General features: G+C 41.4%; 1 protein-coding gene and 1 long non-coding RNA gene across 2 annotated transcripts; one reads left to right on the top strand and one right to left on the bottom strand.

The window, feature by feature from the left end:
* The first annotated feature begins 338 nt into the window (after positions 1-338).
* Positions 339-21,922, top strand: aplp1 (amyloid beta (A4) precursor-like protein 1). The gene is made up of 17 exons (XM_049731249.2): positions 339-575; positions 13,111-13,290; positions 14,028-14,157; positions 14,703-14,815; positions 14,905-15,092; positions 15,167-15,477; positions 15,930-16,057; positions 16,566-16,640; positions 16,713-16,871; positions 16,933-17,061; positions 17,634-17,733; positions 17,803-17,970; positions 18,051-18,071; positions 18,313-18,371; positions 18,511-18,576; positions 18,644-18,787; positions 18,857-21,922. The coding sequence occupies exons 1-17, from the start codon at positions 510-512 to the stop codon at positions 18,953-18,955; spliced, it is 2,136 nt and encodes a 711-aa protein (XP_049587206.1). The 5' UTR covers positions 339-509; the 3' UTR covers positions 18,956-21,922.
* LOC125975610 (uncharacterized) lies at positions 764-16,042 on the bottom strand. The gene is made up of 5 exons (XR_007483981.2): positions 15,902-16,042; positions 11,567-11,646; positions 11,206-11,270; positions 3,708-3,807; positions 764-951 (listed from the first exon to the last, which is right to left on the bottom strand). It is a non-coding gene; the product is annotated as an uncharacterized lncRNA (long non-coding RNA).
* Positions 21,923-22,022: the final 100 nt, after the last annotated feature.

Here is a 22,022-nt window from a genome sequence, read left to right as displayed (position 1 = left end):
CTTGCTCTGATACGTCAGTCAAGTGCCATGTTGGATGTGGCATTCGTCTAATAGCTCAGGTAGACGGACTGGATTTGTTCCTTTTTACTAAGTCCACTAAAATAAAGCAGGTCAGATTTACCCATTCACACAAATACACATATATTAGTACCAACATATATTGATCAAATAATAAAATATTTTTCTCCGGTCATCATAACATTCATATTTTTTTCTCCTACAGTTGAACCCGACTGCATTTCTAATGCAGTGTCAACATATTACCACTAGATGACGCCCTTTGCCAAGCGGAACGTTCCCCTTATGCTCAAGCCTGTAATAAATAGCCGCAGAAAGAGGGCTTGGTTCTGCGAGTCGCGGATGATCCACATCCAGCCACACTGCGACTGGACGCGGAGACGCAGGAGGTGTCTCAGGAGCATCATATCGGCTGATCTTATGTTGGACTCACTCGTTTTACTCTAGTTACTCGGTCGACTGAAAACAACAGCAAAGGGAGGACAACAAAAATGGGACAATCCTCAATTCCAATTTTGCTGGCCGTGCTGTCTTTGTACGCAAAGGGAAACGTCGAGGTAAGACTATGGTGCAAATACGTTTCTCTCCTTTTTTTTTCAAACTACGCACATGATTGCAGCGTTAATATGGTTTTACTACTCTCTAACGCACTTCACTATTTGTGACACTCATGCCGAGATTTAATGAGTACACGCATCCTGCAGCTCCTCGAGTGATGATGACACAACACATCCACACACAACTGTGACGGTGCAAAATCCAAAGTGTAATTTTATCACACGCTATAGATAGAAGATTATAATTGAACAAAGAAGAAACGTTGTCTTGTGACTATTTGGCTTGCTGCGTCAAGCACAAGGCGGCCTGCATCTGATATGGAAGATGGTGGGAGGATGGACATCAAACAGCTTCTCCTTGTCTCTCCATCTGCTCCTGTCACAAGGAAGACACAAGCTTTTCATCTGGAGAGGATGGCTGCACCTCCTCGGCCTTGGAAATGGCCATGCATATTCAATCACTGTCGTGACAGTGAAAAGACATTTGAAGGTTGTAGTACAAGCGATATTACAAGGTTTCCCTACTTCGCATCAAGATGCAGTTGAATTAATGCACGTTATGCTGTGTAGAGTTAAAATAAGAAAGCCCAGGGTCAATCTGTGGGAAATCTGTCTTCATCACTAAGTATGTATAGAGAAGATGGATGAAGTGGAGAACTGCAGATCAATGGGCTACCTCGACCTCTCTCTCCCATCTCATCTCCACGTAGCAGGCCCAAAGCTGTATGCACTGTACCTTTATTACCTCCCACAAGGATTTAATGTTTTTATGGATTAGAGTTAGTATGGGGGCAACCACCTATTCACAATTCTTCCAATTACATTTTAATGAGGATGCACACATCAATGGAATATAAACCTAAACTTATAAATACAATAATAAACATAATGTTAAATAAATGCTGATTAGACAGAATACTGCATTTTTCTTTTCAACACAGCTCTTATTAAATTTCAATGAGGCCAGGGGGGCGCTAATTTGTTCAGCTACTAAATTTAAGAGTAGTCACATATTGATCATTTTATTCAAGATGATCGATTAAGAATTAGGACTCAGCCTTATATTTCATTGCCATCATCTCCTTTGTAAAAGAACTTCTATTTGCTTTTTTTTTCGTTCTGAGCGTGTGTGTATTTGTCAAGAGGTGACGGTGACGTTGGTTGAGTCACGATGTCCCCCGCTTGAAATGATGCTGATGTCAAATGCCAAAAATGAAGAGTGACTAAAGTCAGCCTCCCCCTTGCTCCCTTTTTTGTCAAAGGATTTGTTTATTTATTAGCCATCTTCCCCCTAGTGAGTCTGTAACAGCGGGGTGACGTGATTCCTTTTCATACTTAAATAATTTCACATGTGTAAGAGCCTTAGAGGGATTACTGTAACATTGAGGAGGATGAGGAGGAGCGCACATACACAGACCTGCCCATGAAGGTTTATATAGCGAAGATTACACGGCGAGAGGGTCGGCTAGCTGGATTACCCCGCGTATTAGTCGTAATAGAAGTGTCAGCTTGCCTTGATTTACTCAGCGTGCGTCTGAGATGTGTGAATGGGGCAAATTTGCTGCAATCCTCCCTTTTTGTGGCGCGGCTTTTTAATTTATTACTGCACTGCGTTGAGAAATAACTCCCAACGTTTATTGGTAGAGTCCCACAACGAAGTACATCCTTTATTTTTTAAGACGCACTGTGGCTCGCTTGTCATATAAACAATGTTACGTTATGGCTTCGTTTAGCTGTGAGTGGCGCTCATCATGACAGAAAAGGTCTTCCCTGAGAAGACGACAAATATTATCACCTTCACGGGCTGCTTGTGAACTTGTGAGAGAACAATCGAGTTCAACATTGGCAGGGAAGGGAAGGGTGTCAATGTCAATATGGCGGCCTCTGCACGGGGTCAATGAAGCGCATTCGTAAACAGGAATGATTTGTTTTGTCTTCTTTTGCTATGACGTGGATTTTCAAAGTGCGGTGTTAATACCACTAGAAAGACGAGCAATATTATTTTCATGAACACTTAGATCTACTATACTACTGTATTTTACTGTATGGTGGCACTTGGTCACTTGTCCCCAATGCAAATTACAAAATAAAGATTTTAACCACATTTTTATAGTAGGGAGCCACAACAAAGGGATCTTGTTTGCCATAATTGAATGGAAATTGGTTGGGTAATTTGTGTGGCGTCCAGCCCAGGGCATACCCCGCCTCTCATCTAAAGTCAGTCTGGGATAGGCTCCAGCTTTCCCGTGACCCTCATGAGGATGAGCTGCATAGAAAATAAATGGGAGTAGATGGATGTAAACCTTAATTGTGCTGACATATAAACATATGCTTGGAAAAGGTTGATGCTTCAAATATGATAATTTGGCTGCTAGTTTTGAAGTAGTTCAGTAATGGGAGGATAGATGTTGAATTTAGATGCGCATTGGAGGATAAAAGCTTTCCGTGTGTAACAGCTTTGGCATTTGGCAGAGATAATAAAAAAGCTATTCTTAGTCTGAAATTGTTTTTTTTTTCTTTTACTGGTATTGAGTGTGAAGCAGTGTTAACATGCATTTACTGTATTTGTGTAAGATTCACAATTTGGGCAATTGTAGTTAGCATGTCTGAGTCACAGTTGTGACTTTGCTATTTTGCATGAGTTTTCCCTAAACGTGCATGTTAGCCTGCGACTTGTTAATTGGTGCGAATGTGAGTGTGACTAGACACCAACCCTAATGAGGACAAGTCATACCTCCAAAACAAAACCAATTTGATCGTTTTACAAGTCAAGCTGAAACAGAGGCGTGATGTGCCGAAGAGAGACGAGAAGAAGAAATGCAATAAAAATGAGTGAGTCATAAAATCAGCAAACAGCCCCCACCACCTCCATCTTCATCAGCACGAGCAGAAAATGTCGGGCTTAACTCTGGAATACAAGCATCTGCCTTTCAATGCAAGGATTTGGGCCAAGAAAAGAAGAGAACAAGCAGATTTTTCTCTTACGCTGTCTCACACACAAACAGGCACACGGCCCCGCCCCTTCATTTAATTAATTTTGGAGCTAAGAGATAATCAGGTTCCACTAATGGATTCCTGTGTGCTTGCTACTCTCAACTATATCCGAGTGCCAGTGGGCATCTTATATCTTACCTCCTCTTCTGTGTATCTGGCTCCCCCCCTTAAGCTTTTGGAGATACACATGCACACAAATGGCTTAAACGTGCAGGGTCATCGTAAACACGCAGCAGCACTGAAACACAGGAAAGAATTATTGTTAATATGCAGCACATAAGCCATGTTGCTATCTCCTCGCTCTGGCTGTACTTAAAATATTTATTTGTTTCTTGTGATGCTGGCAACTACCCAGGATGTAGCAAGCCTCTTGGGTTAGGGTTCTTCTAGCAAACAAACGATTTGATTGGCTTATTTTGGTCACATGGTCCAAACAGATTTGTACTGCAGACTTGGAGAGGAAAGAAAATAGCATGTGACAGGAAACATGCAGTGGTTAATCTTGATTTAACGGCAATTAACCTTGGTTCCGCATTAGACCTTGACGTGGCCCGGACTTGGGACTGCGCTTTGCTAATTGAAGATGGCGGCGCTTGATAAATATCTATGTGACTGAGTTATTATTCGCTTTGTAAAGGCAGAAGATTCGATACTTATGTATCTTTTTAAATCTGGTTTTAGATGTTTGTCTGCACGCGATACGGGGCGAGCCATCCCTAATCTCATCTGGCTCTGGAGTCTCGCAGGGCAAAGATATCAGCGGCATGCAAAGTCTTCACACCCTGCATAGCTTCCTCGGGTTTCAGTTCAATTCAAGGGCAAAGCGAGATGTTTGGTCCTGCAGCTGCCAGCTGAAGGTTTTAAAGGAGGGCCCTTTGAAAACATCTGCAGTTCTGTGATAACACTTGTCCTCCATGTAAAAAAAAAAAGGGGTGGGGTGGGGCCACGGCTAAATAGATGGAGGGCTGACTGGTGAGAAAAGGCTTTTGCTCTGGTGCTGTGGAGGATTTGCGAGATGAAGGAGGGAGAGAGAGGGAGAGCGAGAGAGAGAGAGTTATGTGGGTTGCAGGGTGGAGTGCATGTTAATGGAAACCAGCCCTATTTGAGATCCAGCAGCTGGGAGAGCAAAGACATCCATCTTTGTCATAAGCATGTATTCAGAGGTGGCTATGAAATGAGATGAGGGGAGGGGGACGGCGGTGCTTGTATAAAAGAAAAATGGTACATTCTTTACTGCATGGTTTGGGGAATGTGTAATTGGTGGGTTAGCGACTGCGTATTGTTGTGGTTGTTGAGAAAAGACAAGCGTTATTTTCTCCGCATCTCTGCATAGTGTACACCTTAGCGACTGCTATAGAACGATGGGGCCACAGGAGAGGCCGCATGAATTATTGAAGGCCGTGGAGAAGACTGAGCTCCTGCTCGTCACGCACTCTTTTAGCGGAGTCCTCTCACTCCCTGCTCGTTCCTACTCAGCCCGCCTCCTGCCCCCCCCCCCCCCCCACAGTAGAAAATCCCATAGTCTGGCTCTCACCTCCAGTCCCCCTTTGCCTCGTCTGCCACATTTCAGAGGTCCTCGTTACCCCTCACTTAAATGTGACATTTTTACTCTCGCTATCTTTGATTTATTATTTTTTTTATTTTAAATGTTTATTTTAATTTTTTATTTTGGTTTTATTTATTTTTTTGTTTTATTTATTTATTTATTTTTATTTTTATTTTATTTTATTATTGTTTTTTTTATTATTCAAACTGTGAACTTTGTTTTATCAACTCAATCCAATTATTTTTTTATTTTATTTAATTATTGTTTTTTTTAATTATTCAAACTGTGAACTTTGTTTTATCAACTCAATCCAAATATACAAATTTTGTATATTTGTAGTATACAAAGCTCCCAACCTCAGGATAACTTCAAAAGTGATGTGCAGATGTTAGGGAAAAAAAATCGTGCTGTTGTTGTGGCACGACCCAATGAATTAACATCCTGACCCAAATCCCAAATTCTGGTGTTCATCCAAATCTGGATTGTCAGCATTTTAGTGTGCTGCCGCGTTTCCCACATCAGGTCAATTTGATATGCTAGATGACTATGATGGCAAACAAAAGCCTCGTTGTCGGACGTTTTAAGTCTCTTTCAGAATATGGAAAGCAATTCCTTGTGAGAAGTGCTTTTGGATGAACGAATGAGAATTTCACATTTTCCTCTTTCTCGAGACCCAATGTTCCCACAGTAATTGACTCCATGGCCGGTGAGACCGAGCTTCCGGGAGTTGACCCGGCACATTTTTCATTTCACTTTGCACAGATGGAACTTTGTGTACAAAGTTTGCATTTTGAACTTTTTCTCTACATCAGCGGTTCATAACCACCAAAATTGAGCCAGGCCACAAATCCCCTTGAGCAAGCAAGGAAAAAATAAATAGTCTTTCCTTTTTAGGTTGGATAAACCTTGTGGTCCACTTTTAATTATGTGGCAACTATTCACACACACATCAGGGGCCTTATTTTCGAGTCAAGTCTAACTCAGCATGAAACTTAGAGCATCTGAGATTTTTTTTTTTTTTTAACTCAGCAAATGAATCCTGGGTGGACCGACCTAGTAGATCACCTTCAGCCAATCAGGAAGTGGAGAAAATTACATACCATCGCGTTCTTATTAGTGGTTGTGATATTATTGATGTTTCATTTTAGTTTCATTTTAATAGGGCCTAGGAAAGAATGAGTCATTTAAAAGGCATGTAAATAAGCAGGCAGGGAGGCGGAACGCAGAACCAACCATTAGGTGGGTGATTATTGACTTGCTGAGGCGAGAAGGTCCAGTCAAATAACATATGTGGACTCGGTGGTGAACCAAAACAGAGGGAGGAAGGACTGTTTACGTGCAAGAGAGAGAGAAAGCGAGAGGGAGACTGAGTGACATACAGGAAAGTCTGTAGGGAACCAGTTGCTACGGTAACAGGGAAGGTAGCCTGCTCCTGTGGGTGGTGTTACCATGGAAACCAACCTCAGTGGCCAAGTGATGCTGAGGAACATGAAGTAGAGGGCTAAAAATGAGACGGGTGTTCATGGGCAAGTGAGCGGGGGCTAATGTGAAACGTGAGCGCCGCATCAAGTTGCTCTTCAGCTCGACCCCTCCCCCCTTGTAAACATGCAAGACTGACACACTGGAATGAAAAATGACTGACAACGTGGAACAATCATTTTATAATTTTTGTGCCACACAATTGTATCAAATTAATATTGTCACTCTTTGCTTTTACCTCTAAATGATAACATTGTTATTGGTTTGTGACAATATCATAATAGCAATGGTGACACCCACCAGTTTGCCCCCCCCCCCCCCCCCCTTTCTCTTTATGGGCCTCTCGCAGAATGTATCCCATTTATAAAGTGAAAGCTTCATTTCCATAAAATGCATCTCGCAGACAGACTCCCGGGGGAGTGGCATGATGAGATTGCAATTGAAAGCATGCATAAATATGAGACGAAAGGAGAAAGATATATGAATGTTTTAACCCCCCCTTTGCTGCACCCGTTCTCCCTCGGCAGGTTATTATACTCTGACACATGTATATATGCCACATAGTGTAAGTATAAAAATAAACTAGGGGCTGTCACTTTAATAGCTGACCATATGCATGTCAAGGCTTTTAGTGGAAAGGCTTTAAATCCTTATCGGGCCTTTTATTTAATTTCCGTAAACAGCAATTTGTTCAGGAGGCCATTAAAAGAAATAAGATGACTTATTCCTTTTAATCTACTTACATGCTATTATGCACTGTATACAAACAAAGCATGATCATATATAATATAATATTTATTTATTTATTTATTTATTTATTTGTATTATTGTATATTATTTTATTTTATTAATATATATTTTTATATTATTTTATTTATATTATTTCTCTCATAATAGGAATGCCAACATTTGAGCCAATATTGTTTGTATTTATGGCTGAACAGTTACAAAAGATGGTCGGTTGGTCGTTTGCATTGTATACATTCCAATCTGCCTGTAGAAAATTTCAGCCGACCTGCAGCAGTGAAATCTCTGCTAAGCCTTTGATTCTTTCAATCCCCCCGAGGTAGCGCTTCAGCTTGAAATCACATCTGCGGGCTCTCAGCGTTCAGCATTAACATGTTGGCACTCCCATGTTGTCTTGCTTAACTGGGATGGAGCTTTAGCAGCGTTGGTTATGTAATTGCACAAAATAAAATCGACGAGAAAACCAGTACAAGACAAAATCTTTTTTTGTTTGGATAAATTCATATGCATTTCCTGGTTTGGCTTTAGGAGATGTTATCATGCAGAGTTTTGCCTCCCACGCTCTCGACAGGCGGCCGTGATTTGTTCAAAAATGTCTGTTTCATGTGTTTTTGTCATGCTCGGCGGCGTCATGGCTGCTTGCGACTCATTTTTTGAAACGTGGGTGGAACAGGAGGCATGGCTTGGATCAGTTGAATATTACTCCCAAATGGATCGAAAATTAAGATTTTTTTTTCTGCGTTGATCTGACTTGATAATATAATAAATGACAAATTTGTGGACCGTATTAGCAGAAGATAAGGTTAAAGAGAGGGCATGCATGAACATGATTTTTTTTTTAATTATGAATCATGGGAGTGTCATCTCTGCAAAGTGAAGTCTCAGCCCCCTTGGGCATCAAGTGCGCTCCCATCATTCATCAGTCAATTCTCTTATCTCGCACAATCATGTGGGAATTCATCCCTTATTACTCTCGCTATTTGCAAAGTAGCACCACGGGAAGGATTTGTCACTTCTGATGAGAGCAGCTCCGTGTAAAAACGTGGCCTCATCCATATGATGGGCACATAATCAAATGACTCGTCTTTGCACATTAAATGAAGAGTCGCCGCAGTAATGACGTTGGACGTGTAACAATCCACACATATTTTACAGTGTTGTGCTACAAAATTATATCGTGGGATTCCCGGCCCCTATTTGCAAATAAATATCAGGAGCCCGTTTTGGCTGCTGTTTGAGAACCGGCATGAACCTTAGCGATTATGGGGCCATCTGCTCCCACTGGGCTCAGCTGGAAGCTGGACTGTTGTAATCTGGCCCGATGAGGCTGGATTTAGACAAAGCTATCATGGCGGTACATATTTTGCCTCTAAATGCTAAAAAGCATTCATCAAATAATGTACAGTGGAAACTTTAAAGATAAGCTGAAAGAATTGTTTGCTGATGATGATGATGGACAAAGAACTAGAACGGACCTTATGCTTGGCAAGGCATGAAGTATTTCTGGTGGCATAACACCGTCAATATGTTACAAGCTACTGGGACACCATCTGATTAAAAAAATAATCGTCAAATGCGTGATCACGATGGGTTATGTAATAGATAGTCCAGCCAACACTGAGGTGTACCGCCATGTACGGCGTCAACTCGTCTGTGAGTTTTAACACGTTTCTCATGTTGTCGCTATGCGTTTCCATGCCGACTGGAAGTTAGCATGTCGCTATACGCCCAACGTGGAAGTTCTTTTCGTTTTTGTGTCTGTTTGTGTGAAGCGCAGTGAGTTGCCGTATGTGTCGAATGTGGCGGCTTTACATTATTGCGGGAGTGTTAAATTTAATTTTTCCATATTATATACAGTATAAGATACAAAACAAACTGACAAATAACTCACTTTCAAATCAGACTAGTAAAAACTGTTAAACTATTTTAAAAATAATTTGCAATGACACATGAGTTTGATGCACAATTTGTCCCCGCAGGCTACATAAAACGATGTGGCGGGCCGCATCTGACCCCCGGGCCTCGAGTTTGATACCTGTTGGAACGGATTGAGTTTGACTCGAATTTTAGACAGTTTTTGATCAATTGCCGTGGGATTATGCAACGGTACAAAAGGTGGAACACAATGCGTAATGTTCCGTTCACTCTCCTCTGAATAGAAAATGAATGCATTCAATTAGTCTTCAGTCAGAGATGGATAATAATGAGTTTCAATATTCAGAGCTCCTTCCTCCTTTGTCCCCTCCCGCTCAATGAGAGGCCCTCAGACTAATGTTACCGCTCTCTGGTAAATGCATACCGCATCAGGAAGACGTCTGATGGAGTCTATGAATAATTAACTAACATGATTACAGTGATGAAAGCTCACAAATCTCTCGGGTCATTTAGCAGTGTCCGAGGGAGCGGGATCGAGGTGGGGCGTTGTCGAGGTGGAAGCAGCGGCGTGTCACATATTGTGTCGAAGCTGTAAGGATGGAGCGATATTAAATACGGACTGCTCGCTCATAATGGCGAGGGGAAAAGGGAATATAAAGAAATATGGAAGGAGGTGTTTTGAGATTAGGGACAACCACCAATCAAGGTGGCTTTGAGTACAAAGACACGTATGCACGTTTTGTGCATGCACAGCTTAACATCCATCCATCCATCCATCCATCCATCCATCCATCCATCCATCCATCCATCCATCCATCCATCCATCCATCCATCCATCCATCCATCCATCCATCCATCCATCCATCCATCCATCCATCCATCCATCCATCCACCGAACCCATCCATCCATCCATCCATCCATCCATCCATCCATCCATCCATCCATCCATCCATCCATCCATCCATCCATCCATCCATCCATCCATCCATCCATCCATCCATCCATCCATCCATCCATCCATCCATCCAATCCATCCATCAGCATTTGAACCAAAACGGAACCTCTGCAATGGAGGGGGATTTTTTTGAAAAATGGATTGTTTGCTCCTATCTCTGTTTCTGTAACACTAAAGCATGTGTTGCATTTAGCAAGACAACGGCATGATTCTCTGACGGTGGTGCATTTATGGAATGGTGGAAGGAAGGAAGCAGATTGTAATAGGTGACAAATGATAGGTGGGCTTTTCCGCTACGCCTCTCCTGCCCCGGCTTGCCTGCCAGCGTCGAGAGATTGCATCATTAAAGAGGATGAAGTCATGCTGCAACAGAAGGGTGGAACAGGTGCTGCAAATTTAATTTGAGCGAGGGGGGGAATGATGCCCGAGGAAAAAATAAATAAATCTACTGCTCGGGCTTGAACTCAAACATGTCCAAGTGTCGGTTGCTGGAAGAATGTGTCTTCCAGTGTTCTTCCAACCCAAGTTTTAAGTGCAGCTTCTAATTAAACATAAACATAGCCACACATTTGTAGTGCAACTTCTGTGGTTGAGTGCCTTATTATCCCTGTGGGAACATTTTGTTTGTTAGCAACGCTTCCTGCTATGGAGAAGTTGTAGTACACGCACAGCTCTCGGGTAGAAACGAAAAATCATGAGAGCAAACAAAGAACCCAAGCACAGCAAAAATCGAGGCAGAAAGTCAATGCACGTCTCCACTTTTCTATCAGCGTTGCTTTATTAATGATGCAGCACTCTTGTGTCGGCCCGCTGGCGCAATTCACTCAGCACCACCAGATGATATGTTGGCTTAACTAAGGTTTTGGGATACTCACAGGACTAGTCTGATAATATTTCCGTTTGTTTTCATCTGGATCTAACCTGGACTAATAATTGTTTATTAATAATATTGATAATTATCTAAATGAGGCAAAATGGAGTCAGCTACTACGTCATTGCTGCATGTGATGTTTGCTGCGTGGTTCTTGCTTACCAGCATTTGGAGATGCGTGTGATTTCGAACTGGGTCACCAACCAGCAGGAGGCTTTTGGGACAAGCTGTGGAGGGAAAAAAAATAAAAATAAACAAAAGTGAGCATTTTAAAAGAGGTTCTTACTTAACAGGGACATCTAATCTGATCCTAGATCAGGTTGGAGTGCAGCTTTGCTGTCATGGAAGTCAGGAGCCTCGTGCTCCTTATGGACTCCTATTGATCGGAGGGGGGAGGGGGGGTGATTCAGTTGCAGTCATTCTGCATTGATTTTCGGCGAGTGCACAAGCAAAATGAGAGAGGTTGGACCTTGGGGGTGGCGGGGTGTGGGGGTTATCTTCTCAAATATCCGGAAGTACTGACCTTGCTCACGTCAAACAGAGATACTTGCTCAGACGTCAGCTCAGCAGCTTCACAGGACAGCAAGCTCAGCAAATGCATTCCTTAAGCAACGAAGGCATACAACAGCGTCAATAAAAGTCAAACAAGCACTTATTTCACTTTCTAATTTGGATGAGCAGCTACTTGCAAGAGAGCCGGCGTGAGAGAAGTCGCCTGCCAAGATGAAGATAGAAGCAAGGGCCAAGATCCAAGAAGCTTTTTTTTTTTTTTTTCCATTGGCAGTAGAGTTGTTATTTTAAAAGGCAAGATTGTTTGGAAAGCCCACATGACAAAGCAATAGTATCCACAGCGGGAGACCCAAAGTGGCTTTTTCTCTTCTTGCTTTAAGCACAGCAAATTTTTCCAACACACGTTTAAAAACATTTAGGTAAAAAAAAAAATTGTAATTTTTAATTAGAAGTTTCTAGCAATTATATAACCAATCAGGGCCTATATTGCTCTGTTCAAAGTTGACCACGGCTTCTACTGGGACACCTGTAAACTATTTGTTGATATGTAATTTATTTACCCTATAAGAAGTACAGTAATGTAAAATGATCACTGTGAATTTTAATGAGAACTTCAAACAGTTGAGCTGCAAGCCGGCCCAAGCTGCGTTTTCTTTGATCAGGCATCACTCTCATCTCTCTTTTTTTTTTCTTCTCACTTTCTTCCTCCGGGCAACTCTCTTCTAATTGGCTCAGCGCTGCTTCCAGCCTCCCTGTCATCTCTATCTCCCAAGTCCGTCTGCAGATATGAAAAGATTGCCGCTATGCAAAGGACCCTATTTTTTTAATTCATTTTTTCTCAGATGATTTTGCAAATTTGATTTAATGTTCATCGTGCTCTGCATTAGTAAACCATCTTTGTGTGGCTTTCGTGAAGCTGTGCTATTGTTCTTGGTGCCACACTGTACGTGTCTGTGAATGCATTTGGACTCCTTTGTGCTGGTGTGCACTGTGTTGTTAATGTAGTGAAGTGGCTCACGGGTCAATGAGTAAGATTTAACACCTGACTCCCAGCTCGAGCGCCCGTTTGTTCCTCTGTGCGAGGTCCCCGGGGTCCTCCCAGGGTGGAGGCAACATATTCCACGATCAATAACAACATCCAAGAAGGCTGCCGTGCACTCATAGGAAACTATATTTTATACTGAATGTTTATTAGATTGCATATATTTACATCCTGCACGCCTCAACTCTCTGTGCTCCCGGCAAATGCGGCAATAAACCGAGCTTCTTATTGGTTGTTTTTTTTAAACTGAGCTATCAATAGATCTTCCCTGACTTTGAGTTCTGTCAATATCCTTTTAAAGCGCGATCCCCCGGTGCATTAGTTTAACTTTCCTGTTTTGATATCTCACCCCCCCAACCCCCCGGTCAGTGCCTCAGTGCCGGGTTTATTGCTAGAGTGCATCTACCAATTATCCGTGAGGCCCACTTGCCCCTAGATCAGCTTCACTATTATCTGTCACTGGGTTTGTATCGACTCGTCCTCATCTCCTTTGTCTCCCTCCTCCTCTCCTCCAGGCCCTGTCTATGAGCGAGGTGAATGGCCCCAGCCCCCAGGTGGCAGAACCGCAGATTGCAATGTTCTGTGGCCGTCAGCTCTTGCACATGAACCCGCAGACGGGCCAGTGGGAGCCGGACCCTCAAGGCCGCAAGGACTGCTTCAAAGATCCCAGTGAAATTCTCTCCTACTGTCAGGAGGTAGGCTTGAGAACAAAAAAAGTGACAGGGACATTTTGGGCCAATACTGTATTACAGGGAAATTTTGGGAATATACAATATTACATTTTATTACAATATTCTACGTAATTTATTAATTAATTAATTTACAATTATTATATAATAATTGAATTATATATATACATATATATGATATTCTACATAATTTATTTATAAATTCATTTACAATTATTATATAATAAATAAAAATGAAAACATTAATAAAAAATTCACTATTCACACAATTTGACTTTTTCTAAATATTACATTATCCTCTTTTTTTCCTGATTTGTGTACTCATTATATGACAATCACAAAATTACCGCCCCCCGCCCCCCTTCAGCACTGTATGTATTTTAGAGGAAAGGGCAACCAAGCGCCATCTGGTGGCCACAATATGCACACATAGATCCAAAGCAGCCTTGTTATTAAATGACTCATAATGTGTTCTACATTTGTTGACATCTGCTCAATAAATCTCAGGGGGCCTTTATCTTTAACATCGTATTTTTTGCCAGTTATTCAAAGTAATGGCAAATTAGAAAGACAGTAACAAGATGGTACTTGCATGGTGTGATAAAGGTGCATGAGTCTTCTCCCTGTACCCCACCAAAATCCTTCAACCTGCCCTCTGACCAAATGTCCCCTCCTCTTCTCTTCATTCCCTCTGCTATGCCCATCCATCTCTCTTCCATCTTTGCATGGACCTGCACGACCAGATGTACCCAGCGCTTTCCATCTCCCACGTAGAGGAGGCAAAAAGTCCTGTGAACATCCCTTACTGGTGTAAGAAAGGATGGAGCCACTGCCAGGCACGCCCCTTCATAGTGGTGCCCTATCGCTGCCTAGGTAAGAACCAAACTGACTACTGGGATAGAAATTAGACAAATGCATAATATGCAATGTAAGGAGAGATGACTTTTTTACAAACCCCAAAAATATGCTTCTGGGAATGGGTGGAAATGTGGAAAGAAATTCCCAGAAAAATTGGAAAATACCCAAAAGTCAATTATCTGGTCTAGCACTGGGGGGGGGGGGATATGAATTTTGGCATGCAAAAATTTAAGGACATCAAGGATATGATGAAATGTGGCTTTGTCTGGGATTCATTTTTATGATCATAAATTTGTCGTGACTGAAAGGACAAGAGATGATTTTTCTTATCAGTGTCCATGGTCACGTCTGTTTATTAGATTAGAGCCACTTGGAGAGCATCTTGAGGTGGTTTAATCATTTTGAGGCAGTCATTATTTGGGTCTTTGATTACTTTGAGAGCGAGAGAAAGAGAAAATATATTCAAATTAAGCCTGGGTAACAGTTTTGACTCCCGTGAATCCAAACCAGGACTATAGCATGGATGATTCTCACACTACCCCCGCTTTGTGTTGGTACAGAAGGTGAGTATGTAAGCGAGGCCCTGCTGGTTCCAGACCGATGCCGTTTCCTCCACCAGGAGAAGATGGATGCCTGCGAGAGTTACGTGTACTGGCACAACATTGCGAAAGAGGTGTGATGCTTTACACGGCAGCTCGCGATGTTTACATAACATGTGTCGGTAAAGCATTGGAGGACAACCGGAATGTTTTTCTCCTTAAGGCGTGCATCGTAGACAATCTGGAGCTCCACAGTTACGGAATGCTTTTGCCGTGCGGAGAAAATTTCCGCGGGGTGGAGTATGTATGCTGTCCAGGTCGAAGCAGCACCAGCGGGAAGGCCGAATTGGAGGAAAGAGAACTCCTCGCTGGCCACCAGATCTCGCAGAATCACGGAATACTTAATCCTGTGTAAGACACCACTGACTGACTCAACTTGGTTACGTATAGACGGAACGTATGATCATCGCTTTTTATTCCTACAGTGCCAAAGTGATTGAACCCACTCCGAGCCCATCCCTCGACACCGACATGTACGAGACCGACATGGAGGATGAAGATGATGAGGTGGTGGAGGAAGATGAAGAGGAGGTGGATGAGGATGAAGAGGATGAGGTAGATGAAGAGCCGGTGGAGGAGGAGGATGAGGAGGAGCCCATAGCAGTGAGAAACCCGGAGAAGTATGAATACCCCATCGACTCGGGCCCCTACCAGACGTCGGATTATCTGGATTCGTCCTACTATGATAAAAACTACAAAGCCACAACGTCGCCACCTCTGATGAAAGGAGACAGCGGTACTTTACTTATCCCCTCTTTAAAGCACAACAATGACTGATGTCATTATTATTGGGCTGATTTTGTGCTTCACTTTTTCTCATTGTTTTGCTTGGTGGTATTTGGGAACACACAATAGTTTAGAAATTCCATCAATCAGGGCTGGATAGTTAATTTTCAATAAAAGGTTCATGGCAGCCTCTCCGAAATCTGACCAGAGATAGGTGTGCTATTAAAAAAAAAAAAATGTGACTGCAATTGATACCAAAGTTGCCTCAATAAAGTAAATAAAAAAATCATAATTTTGTGTCACATTCTAGAGAAAAAAAAAATCATTCCATTTTGGAATAAGGCTGTTAAATAAAATGTGGGTAGAAAAAGTAATATTTTCCTGATGCACTGTAATTTGAAACTTTAAAAGTCATGCAAAGTGAAAACAATTACCTCTATTTCCTGTCCCATCCAATCGCAGTGACAACCACTCGACCCACAGACGGCGTAGATGTTTACTTCGAGAAGCCGGTGGACGACACGGAGCATGCCAACTTCCTGCGTGCCAAAACAGACCTGGAGGAACGGCGAATGAAGCGCATCAATGAGGTAAATTTCACAGGTTGGGGGCAACCAAAACAAGGATTATAAAGCTCTGCTTTACTTTTTGCACCATTTTTAGTATTCCGAGTCAATGGGATTATTTTCTTTGACACATGGCAAATGCATTATTGCGCCACCTATTTGATTTTAGTGCAAGGGTGTCAAATTAATTTTTGAGGCGGGCCGCATTGTAGTCATACTTTCCTTCGGAGGGCCATTATGACTGTCAACGCCTTATATTATTTACAGTATAGGCTACACGACAAACTAGCAATTTTTAAAAAGTGAAGACAATTTGTAATGATACAAAGTCGATGAAAAATATGTCTTCCCAAGCCACATAAAATGATGTGGGGGCCCGTATCTGGTCCCCGGGCCTTGAGTTTGACACCTGTATCAGGCTCTGAATCATTTTGGGCTTTCCCCCCAATATCATAAGTCTATCACCATGCCTACTTTCAATGGAAATAGTCGATGTGCCTGTTTTCTGACTTGAAAGTTTTCCATTTGCTAGATCATGAAGGAGTGGGCGGAGGCAGACAACGAGTCAAAGAATCTGCCAAAGTCAGAACAGCAAGCCCTAAATGAGGTTATTAAATCAGTTGGTATGGCAGAGATGCTTTCTTGGCCGCCATTTTATTCCATTATCATCCATCCGCAGCACTTCCAGTCCGTGCTGCAGACGCTTGAGGAACAAGTGGCGGGCGAGAGGCAGAGGCTGGTGGAAACTCATCTGGCCAGAGTGGAGTCCATACTCAACAACAACCGCCGCCTGGCCCTGGAGAACTACCTGACCGCAGTCCAGTCTGACGAGCCACAGGTAGGAAAATCAAAAGCAAGCCTATCATCGCAAAATGGCCGCATTGAAACATTTCTTGCAGCCCGAGCGAGTGCTGCAGGCTCTCAAGCGCTACATGGCGGCCGAGCAGAAGGACCGCAGACATACGCTCAGGCACTACCAGCATATTGTGGCTGTAGACCCGCAGAAGGCTGAGCAGATGAAATTCCAGGTGCGTGACGCTTTGTGATTTACTGCTGACTATGGCAAAGCCCGTACGGGCTTTTGGTGTCACTTCAATAAACTGATTAAAAAAATAAGATAAAGGATCTAGTGATCTTCTTGAAGCTTTGATCAAAGGTAGATTTTGCTGACTACAGAACCAACTTTATTAAAAAAAAAAATCTGCAGTGTCTCCAATGTCGAACACAATTTCCTCGCTGGAGTTGGTTCGCTTTCGAGTTTTAGTTACACTGGTCAACATTTTTTTTTATCAGTGATGCAAGTAAATTTTTGGGTGAATTTTTTCAGTAATTCCAAATCTGCCTTTTTTTTCCTCAAGCACATCAGGTTTTCATACTAATAAATTGTAACTAGTGATATCTTTAGTAATATTAATGAATTAATGAATTAATCCATAAAGCGCAAGCTTTTATAGATCAAATTTAAACACAAAAAAATGAAAATATTTTTAAAAACGTAATGAAACAGTACAACAAGGATGTTATTGTACCTTTTTTGAGTTCACGCTATCATCTGGGTCCAGTTCTTGTTGTTTAACACTTGCAAAATCCTTTTTTCCAGGTGTACACACATCTTCATGTTATCGAGGAGAGGATGAACCAGAGTCTGGCACTTCTCTACAAGGATCCTATCTTGGCCGAGGAGCTCCACGATGATATCCGTATGCTGGAAGAGTACTGAAAAAAAATTCAACAGGTTACATTAAAATTATTTTATGTTTTCCTTGTAGAAGAACTAGTACGGGCAGAGCGGGGCGACATCAGCGAGCTCATGACAACGTCCTTCTCTGAAACGCACACCACCGAGGAGCTTCTGCCAGCCGAGAGCGAGGAAGAGAAGGATGACGAGGAAGAAGAGGAGCGAGAATTCCAGAACAGGCCTTATCCGCCCCGCGTTGGTACGGACGGCGTCGTTTTACATCTTTTGCATTAGTCTGGTTTATTTTTCTAACATTATTTTTCCTTCTTGTTGCTACAGACTTGCAATCAAATAAGAAAGGTGAGCAAGGATTCATTTTTTACTTTCTGTCCATCTATTTTAAAAATGGCCGTTTAGTAAACAGAGTGGTTGCACTAAGCTTGATCCTATAGAATTATTTTTCTTAAGAATGTAAGACGAGTAATCATTGCCGCATCAAAGATAATCGGTTCTGAAAATGGATGGATGGAAGATTTAGTCACACCTTGCTTCATAAGATCTGAATTGAAGCCAGTGTGATGATGCGTTTTGGTATTTGCAGGAGATGAATATGACTATGCCCCATCTGAGAAGGCTCCTACGTATGAGTATGAGGAAAAGGTAGGATTTAAAAAAAAAAATTTTTAAATGCAACTAATATTTTTAAAGCAAAATAGTGTGATTTTAAGCCATCCCGAAATGTAGCATTTTAATTTTATTTTTGTGATGCCATTGTTAATAATTAACAATTCCCTCATAGATCAACACCTCTGTGGAGCTCAAACAGGTCGTCTACAAGCCCGATGAGATCGAGCGAGATGAACTGGTAAGAAATGATGAACAAAACAAATTGCCCAAAACATGGTCATCACTTCGCATCTTTCTTTGTAAAGCAACCCGACGCCTTGGAGACATTTAACCGCGGAGCCATGGTGGGCTTGCTGGTGGTGGCTGTGGCCATCGCCATGGTGATGGTCATTAGTCTGTTGCTGGTGCGCAGGAAGCCCTACGGCACCATCAGCCACGGCATCGTCGAGGTAGGACCCCAGGAGCGCAACTTGGTCCAGCGCGGACTTTTGCTAAGTTTTTTTCTACTTCTCCAACAGGTGGACCCCATGCTGACCCCAGAGGAGCGACAGCTCACCAAAATGCAAAACCACGGTTACGAAAATCCCACTTACAAATTCTTTGAGCAGATGAACTGAAGTTGTAGCAAGTTGGTTCCGTCCCGTCGTCATGGTGATGCACCGACACACACACATACCGCCTGTAATGGATTGAAAACATTGAGATATCATTAATTAACTGGATAAACTCAGTCTTTAGTCCATACCAATTGTAAATGACCAATTCCATCAATCATCATTAGCAAAATGTGAATAGTGATTATTACACTGCTGTAATTTGCATACTGTAGAAAAATTGAAACAATCATCACAGTGGCATGACTTGACCTACTGACACACCACAATCTGAATGGTGCATAATGCTTTAGAATAATTTTTTTTGTTTCATAGTCGACTTTATATGATCTCATTGATACAGTAGTGCATCCATGTAGATGAATGCAATAGGCAAGCCCGTTCATCCTCATGTAGCAGCACATACGACCAATTAAATTAGATTCCCCTTCAAAACGTCCAATGAGATCATATAGATTATTTTTAAAAGTATATTATTTATATCCGAGTATCAGCCCCACATTTGTTTTGAATAAATTGGCCAATATACAGCAAAATATTCCGTTTAGACTAGTAATTAAGTTGATTTGTACTGCAAATTTAATAACTGTAAAAGAGAATATAGATTTAATGAAAGCATGCCAACTCGGTGTATGAAGCTGCTGTAACTATTTGTATTGTTCCCGTCACTTGCTTCTTATAAAGTCGCCGTTCTAAATGGACACTGTAAATAATATCAGACAGGCCCAATGATTCATACCCTGTTTGGATTCAAAGTTATTTGTTGAATGAGTATCTTCTGCCTGGAAATGACACGATACAGCAGAAATTGATTTTAAGCAGCTGCGTTAGTGATATTAATATTTATTGAGTTTTCAGTCATTTATATTTTGACAACACTTTTTTTTTTGCCATTCTAAAAGATCCTCATTACTTGGAATGTCATCGACATCATTTTAATCCAACACGACCGTTTTTTTTTTTTTTCTTGGTATACTGAGGTTTACATTCCAAGAACGCACTTGGTACATTTTCTGAAAACTGTAGATTGTTCAGCTGTGAATGTAAATGTGAATTGTCCAAGTCAGCTTTTGCTTCCCTTCGACCTAGAATGGATTGATGAATAATTTTGGTCAACATGATTAATTCATCCAAATTAATATCTTTTGACAAAACTTCATTCAGCCAATTTTCTTGTGTCAATCCAGCCAGAAGATAATTATTTATTTTGTCAAAAGTGTGATTAATTCTGGGCTCAAGTGTATCCTTAGTAGTAGACGTCCCGGTAAACGTTTATTTAATTCATTCGGTGTAACGGAATAATATATCAACTAGTGCGTTGTGCTGTAAACGAGAAGGAGACGCATTTTCCTGACATGGCTGATTGAAAACGGACTGTTGTAAAAAACCAGCACAAGACGACACAGTAACTTCTTTCTGAATGTATTTAAGGTAGATGTTGAGATTCCATTCCCTTAGTTCTTTTATTTTTCCCCGTTGTCATTTCCCCCAAAAGTAGTGACGTCCCCCGGGCACATGCATCGACACTCTCGTCAATACTTTGTAGCAGTCTGCTTATAATTTGTCAGGTGACTGTCAAGACGGTGAAATTAAAAAGTCGAAGGTGTAAAATACAGAGTGCATTATATTGTGTCAGTGTGTGTATTCAATCCTAAAAAAACAAAACAAAACAAAAAAACACAGCACACGTAGTTCTAAGTAGTGATAGAGTATGTCATTAAGCAACTCGTCTTGACATCTTAACACAAAATATTAGCACTCTGTCGATGCTTTAATACTTTTTTTTTTTTTTCCTCTTAGCTGTGTGTCATTTTACGAAGCCACTTAAGAAGGTCATGTTGCGGGATGTGCAGGTAATCCCCTTTTTGGGAGATGATGCAAAAACACACACATGCACGATGGAGCTGTGATGGTGTGTTTCACGAGGCGGGCTGTGTTACCCTCACGGCCTTTGTATAATTTGTACAGCTATGTTAGTGAATGTCCACAGTTTAATGATACTACTGAAACTATAGATGAGAATAAGCTTGCCTGTTTTTATTTGGATCGCAAAAAAAAAACTCCACTGAAGGTTCCCTACCAGCATTTAGCAAACGTAGTAAGGTATGTAATACCGTAGTTACTCCCCCCACCCACCCTATCCCCCGATCACATTTATACATGTTGTTCTCAGTTCAATTCTCCCCCCCCCCCCGCTGTGAAATATTAAAAATGTCATTTAATTGCTGCGTTATTGCTTTTTACAAAGCTGTGTTTTGGATGTAATTATATTGTATTTTTTATTTATATTGGACGTAATAATCAGTTGGGTCATGCTTTTCACGTGTCATTTTAGAAGCTTGTATAGTAAAATAATGACATGTTTAAGATAAATGTGAATTGTAGTCAGGTGTATGCAGCCTCATCGACAGTGACAGTGTGGCACTAAGCACAATCTAAGCAAATTGCTCTGTATGCGCTGGGGATGGCTGTTTGACTACATTTCCAATGGATGAATTATTTATTATTGGTGGAATTTTCTTTTAATACAAATGTTCTTAATAATGCCCGCCCCCCCTGATATTCTTCTTGGATATAGTAGCTTAATTTTGCATTACTATTGCTGGGCTTTTTATTTTTTTTAGACAACAAACTGGTAGATTTAAAATCGAAAAAGGCTGGTGATAGCTGAGTTGCGCGCTCCATTTTGCTCCAAGTGGCAAAATAAAAATCATCAATCAATTCCAGACAAAGGATCGATTATTATACTCATCCCTGGCTTGTGCAGAGAAAAATGCAACACCGGTTCTGTATCACCTCTACGATCCTCTAACCAAAGCCAATGCACCAAGAAGCAGATACCCTAATTTGACAAAAAGTGTTCTTTGTTGTGTAAATGTACTTGCAAGCAATCGGAGGCTGTAAAAAAAAAAAAAAAAAAAACACATACCAAGCTGATTAATAGTGTAATAAAACTGAATGACCCATAAACTATTGTGTTCCTATTTTTTTTTTGTTTTGTTTTAAATCAGATAATATTTAGGAAACATCACACAATTAAGTTTGTTCGGCAAGAGATTGAAAGTAAGTG

Source organism: Syngnathus scovelli, chromosome 9 (genome assembly GCF_024217435.2).
Source record: "Syngnathus scovelli strain Florida chromosome 9, RoL_Ssco_1.2, whole genome shotgun sequence".
In the NCBI taxonomy this organism is placed as follows: Eukaryota; Metazoa; Chordata; class Actinopteri; order Syngnathiformes; family Syngnathidae; genus Syngnathus; species Syngnathus scovelli.
The sequence above is the reverse complement of the archived record's forward strand: the minus strand, read 5'-3'. Positions and strand labels throughout refer to the sequence as shown.

Coding starts and splice junctions, on each gene's coding strand:
- aplp1 (XM_049731249.2), top strand. CDS start 510: ATGGGACAATCCTCAATTCCAATTTTGCTGGCCGTGCTGTCTTTGTAC. Junction 14,816..14,904: donor GGCACAACATTGCGAAAGAG/GTGTGATGCTTT, acceptor TTTCTCCTTAAG/GCGTGCATCGTAGACAATCT. Junction 18,372..18,510: donor CGTATGAGTATGAGGAAAAG/GTAGGATTTAAA, acceptor ATTCCCTCATAG/ATCAACACCTCTGTGGAGCT.